Genomic DNA, 5926 nt, shown 5'->3' with positions numbered 1-5926 from the left:
GGTTATAGTCAGGTGTATGATCAACCAATTATACCAAACAGGTGCTAATGATCATCAATTTCACATATAGGTTGTAACACAGTCATTAACTGACACAGAACCAGCTGTGTTAAAACTGGGTGAGGAACAGCCAAACTCTGCTACCAAGGTGAGGTTATGGAAGACAGTTTCATGTCACAGGTCATATACCATGGCAGGACTGAGCACAGCAACAAGACACAAGGTAGTTATACTGCATCAGCGAGGTCTCAAAGATTTCAAAGCAGACTGGGGTTTCAAGATGTGCTGTTCAAGCTCTTTTGAAGCACAAAGAAACCGGCAACGTTGAGGATTGTAGACGCAGTGGTCGGCCAAGGAAATTTAGTGCAGCAGATGAAAAACACATCAAGCTTATTTCCCTTCAAAATCGGAAGAACAGAAGGTACAATAATGAGTGTCTGTCTGCAGGCAACAGTGACGCAGGGTGGAGGTTCCTTGCGAGTTTGGGGCTGCATTTCTGCAAATGGAGTTGGAGATTTGGTCAGGATTAATGGGGTCCTCAATGCTGAGAAATACAGGCAGATACTTATCCATCACGCAATACCATCAGGGAGGTGTATGATTGGCCCCCAAATTTATTCTGCAGCAGGACAATGACCCCAAACATACAGCCAATGTCATTGAGAACTATCTTCAGCGTAAAGAAAAACAAGAAGTCCTGGGAGTGATGGTATGGCCCCCACAGCCCTGATCTCAACATCGAGTCTGTCTGGGATTACACGAGGAGACAGAAGGATTTGAGGAAGCCTACATCCAGATAAGAACTGTGGTTAGTTCTCCAAGATGTTTGGAACAACCTACCAGCCGAGTTCCTTCAAAAACTCTGTGCAAGTGAACCTAGAAGAATTGATGCTGTTTTGAAGGCAAAGGGTGGTCACACCAAATATTGATTGGATTAAGATTTCTCTTCTGTTCATTCACTGCATTTTGTTAATTGATGAAAATAAACTATTTAACACTTCCATTTTTGAGCGCATTCTTAGTTTACAGCATTTTTTCACACCTGCCTAAAATTTTTGCACAATACTGTATATGACATATGGGTCCCTATATCAAGAGTGATGTTACCATATGTGTCTGAGAGGACATATTATTATGACATAGCTTCATATATCCAGACGATGTATATATATTTTTATAACATATATGAAATACTCAGTAAAATTCAACTTCATTAAAACATGCTTATTAAAGTTCTGTATGATATACTATATGATTATATAATTCTATATTAAAGTTGTCATGATTCTTAAATAGACATAGATGTCTATCTTTTTTATTTACATATATAATGAACATATACTGACAGGCTTTGGGAGGGATATATATTTATGCAACACATGTCTAATATAAACCTATAATATAAAACAGACATACTAAAACACATGTTTCTATTAGCTAGACTATTGTTTCATATGTGTTTTTACATGTATAGGCTATACTTTAAATACATATATGATTTTGCTTCATATGTACATACATTATATATATATATATATATATATATATATATATATATATATATGTATATATGGAAATTCAACACATATACATATATTACATTTGCATATGGGCATTTCTGAATGTAAATGCAGATCTTATATGTTAATAATGCATTAAGTCCATCTCTTTGTTTTGGACGTATGGCAGTGTTGTTGTGTCCCCACCAATATTTAGACCAAACCCTTGGTTTTCTGGGTTCAGTCAATTATAATAAAAATAGCAACAGCAGCAGCAACAACAACAACAACAATAATAATGATAGTAATAATAACAACAATACAGTGTTTAGGCTTTTACTGTGTATTTATCTGACATGATGATTCATGAGAAGATTGTGATTGTTTTATTTGAAATGTTTGACACAATGAACCCAGTATATTTGGCCTGTGATTAAAGCATGGTGAATTTAAAAATGATTACATTCATTAATTTTGTGCAACAGGCTGAAATGTGAGTGACACTTGACTTCATAAGGAGGAGGAAGTAAAGGTAGAGTGGAGAGTAATAATCTGTGTTCAGCTGACAGACATGGGGGCAGTATAAAGGGTTAGGCATATAGTGATTATCTAAATAAGCTGCATAAGTTTTCAATATGTTAGTAAAACATATAATTATGTAATGTTATGTTATTATAAAATAAATGTAAATTACTCTGTAGTAAAAACATGGCTTCCAGTGGACAATGGAACCACAATGAAGCTGAACCTTTGGCATTATAACAGTTTAACAGCGTCGCCTCACAGGACTGAACATTATAACTTAAAATACCTCTGGTCCTCGTCGAGGGCAACCAGCATGAGAAGACACTTTTATTTTTTAGCACCAGGGCTCAAACAGTTAGGAAGTTGAAAAGAAACATCCACCTGAACTGACCTTCAGAGGAACACAGTCCAACACACATCACTACATCAATATATTAAAAAAAATGTGATAAGTTTCCATGTAATAAAAAAAAGAGAAGAAAAAGGCACATGCAGGCTGAGCTGAGTGAGTTCATCATCCTCATCATCCTCCATTTCTTCATCACTTGTTCTTGGTGGCCAGAGGTTTACGGCTTATCTTCTTACTTTTATCATTGCTCTTCTTTGGAGGCTCTGGGTTGGCCTGCATGTGTCTGCCATACAGACTGAGGAGAGGAGAGAGGAGACAGGAGGAGAGGAAGAGAGGATTCTGGTTAGTATTGTTTGAGGTGATCTAGTTCTATAAAGAGATGTGAACTTTAGTCTTTAGCCTTCAGTCTTTAGTAGTAGTAGTTAGGTCTTTAGACCTGCTGCTTCAGGTGCACTACATTCAAATACAAACAGCAATCTTCCTCTCTGCTCTACATCCTCATCAGTGTATCCAAACACTTATGCTGTTCCTGTTTGTATTTTTATGGACAACTCTCTGAAGGTCATTGGAGCAGGTCTGACCAATGGCAGAGCAGAGACAGTTTGCTCTTGAGCTCCAGGGAACATGTGGTTTGAGAGGAAAGCTGTAAACTGGATCATCAATCCACATCTCACTGTCTGTTCATGTTCCACCCCCCACCCCTCCACCTGAAGGACTGCAGGTAGTCAGTGTGATCATCACCAGCTCAGAGTCAGATGCTTTAATTTGAACCAGATATTCACACATTCATCAGCGTGTTCACAGAGTCTGGGTAAGTAATGATGGTCAACACTCACTCTGCTTCTCTTATTAGTGTCGATTACAGCTGAGGAAAAGATGAGAAGTGTCCTCAGTATCCCCCACCCTCCCCCACCACCACACACACACACACACACACACACACACACACACACACACATACCCTCACCCCACCTCTGTCTGTCACTTCTCCTCTCCCATGGGTGTCTCTTGCTCACACAGAAGCAAGGGAGCTCATTGGAGTGGAAAAGACGTTTTCTTCAGTGGTCTCTGAGCTCCTCCCTGCAGCCTGTTTTACAGATAATTGTGTCTTGGTTTTCGCTCTCTTACTGTACTTCCCGCTCAGCCTGGGTTTAAAACAAGTTGCTGAAAACAGAAGATCATATCAGTGATGTGAATGACCAGGATCCACGACTCATCAGCCATGTTTAGTGTTTGTGTAGCTAGAGGTAGAGCTAAGAGTGTAACTCATGAACAGGTGTGTCAGTGTGTTACAGCCAGCTGTCACTCACCAGAGCTCCACCCACACGTCTTTGACCTAATGAATATGGAAACTGATAGTTGCTCCGAGACACTGGCAGGAAAGAAAGGCTAAGATAAAACCTTCACAACCTTTCACATCCTGTTAGTGAACTCACAGACACTGCTGATCCTGTCTCTTATACACATCTTTTATCAGTGGCTGTCTGCTCTTAGCTCAGATACACTCTTCACCTTTGAAAAGCTCGGCCCCAGTATGTTTCATTACTGTCAGCCATCTTGGTTTACAGCCCCCACCCCCGGACTGTAATGATCCGCCCACTTTCCCTTTAGAGCCACCACCAGGTTGACATGTTGTATGTTTGTCAATTAAATGTATTAACAGCTGACGGATGAACTGCTGTTACAGGATGAATCTAATCACTTTAACAAATTCAGTGGTTAATGACCAAACACTGATGACTCTCCTCTCAGCCTCTATATGCACTGATAATTAGCAAATGTTATCATGCTAACAGATTAAACCAAACTGGTGAATCTGGTAAACATGTTAGCATTTCATTGTGAACACGTTAGCATGCTGACATTAGCATTTAGCTGCGTATAGTGTGGGTTGACCTTACGCATGTTCATGCACATAAATCCACACAGAGTAGGTGTTTTTTATCAGGATGGGGGACACCTTGGACTTTAGCTGACGAAACGTTTGTCTCCAAAAATCCACCAAAACCCACAGACAGATTCTTACCCTCACACCAAGCCCCAAGCATCATGAAACAGCAACAGCAGTGTTTCCTACAGGACTAGAATCTACCTCTACACACTTTCATGTGCACCCTGATGGACAGGTAAACAGAGACTGACAGGGCTGGGGGTAAGACCAGTTAGGACAACCCTAACCCTGCCAAAAACTGAAACCTGATCAATGGCAAAATGTTGACGAACGGTTTGATCAAGAACCAAATGATCAGAAAAGACGTGAGACAAAAATCTAATAAATAGAACCAAACAACCAGTGAACCAAAAAACTAGAGAACCAAACAACTAGAGAACCAAAGAACCAGCAAACCAGCGAACCAAAGAACCAGTGAATCAAACAACCAGAGAACCAAACAACAAAGCAAACAAAGAGAGAAACAAAGAAACAAAGAACCAAATAACCAAGTACCCAACCAATCAAAGAACTAAACAACCAGTGAACCAAACAACCAGTCATACAGATCAGATACAATGAAACTTGAAGATATTGAGAATGAATCAAAATCAGTTCTGGGATATGATATGTGGAACAACTTCAACACAAAACAACCACAAGTGTTACCATGGTGTCATCTGGAGAATCTGCACAGACAAACCAATAAATGTAATGAAAATCTACAGACATTAGAGGAAACAATTAAGGACAAATCAGACAGAGAAACTACTGAGGTATCTGAATCAGCAGCTGTCAAGGTTAATTATCCAATAGTACTGATTTCAGTTTTATTGATTGTTTGTTTTATATACAGGCTCAACAGTGTGGTGTAGATCTGATTAAACCAAATTAAAGATAAAGACAGACTGAATGCTTCAGAGGAGTTTATCAGTGTTAAAGTTCAACATTATTTCATGTGTTTATTAATGAACTGTTCAGCTGCTCATGTTTTTAGGCTTACAGTCCTTTTCCTCTTTTCTATGCGAATAACTCCAGTGACTGTGTGACTGAATCCTGTTCCTGAACACATCAGCAGACAGATGGATCTGAAGCTGCTGCACTGCTAACGTGCTGCTCACACTGTGGCTGCTATGTAGACATGGTGTTAGTCTTGTTAACACTGTATCTGTCAGCACTGAAAGTCAAATCACCAGCTCCTGAAGCAAAGGAAGCTCCGAGGTACCAATCCTCAGTCTGGTTCCTCCGTCACGTATCCTGGGATTGATCCTGGATTATCATGAAATCTGAAGCAGAAACTGTTCAAATCCAAGACGACCAGCCAGAACAAAATGTCTGAGTGTTTTTATAAATCAGTGGAGGTGTGGCTCAGAGACAGTCTGGTTTCACCAACTGCCTCGAGGTCTAAGAACTCCTTACTCCAGTTAGCTGATGAAGAGATGAAGATCTGATCAGATTTACGACAAATTAAAACAGACATGAAGATAATTCTAAAGGTTTGCTCACTTTTTCTTAACACTGTCATTTGTTTTCAGGCCACTGTTGATTACATGAGACTTCCTGAATAAATAGAAATAGAAATACATAATATATAAATAAAGTTTGACTGGGGGGGGGGGGGGG

At 39.6% G+C, this 5926-nt stretch overlaps 1 protein-coding gene across 1 annotated transcript in view; it reads right to left on the bottom strand.

Moving 5' to 3' along the window:
* Window positions 1–1821: 1821 nt before the first annotated feature.
* The window catches only part of rsu1 (Ras suppressor protein 1), a 22668-nt gene continuing 18563 nt past the window's right edge, over window positions 1822–5926 (bottom strand). The window contains exon 8 of the mRNA XM_023426099.2: window positions 1822–2668. Within this exon, the coding sequence (XP_023281867.1) occupies window positions 2566–2668 (103 nt within the window). The 3' untranslated portion in view covers window positions 1822–2565. The remainder of the gene's footprint in view (window positions 2669–5926) is intronic.

Source organism: Seriola lalandi, unplaced genomic scaffold (genome assembly GCF_002814215.2).
Source record: "Seriola lalandi dorsalis isolate HSWRI2012SDOR001 ecotype SW California unplaced genomic scaffold, Sedor1 jcf7180002054808, whole genome shotgun sequence".
Taxonomy (NCBI): domain Eukaryota; kingdom Metazoa; phylum Chordata; class Actinopteri; order Carangiformes; family Carangidae; genus Seriola; species Seriola lalandi.
This window is presented reverse-complemented; position numbering and strand designations above follow the sequence as displayed.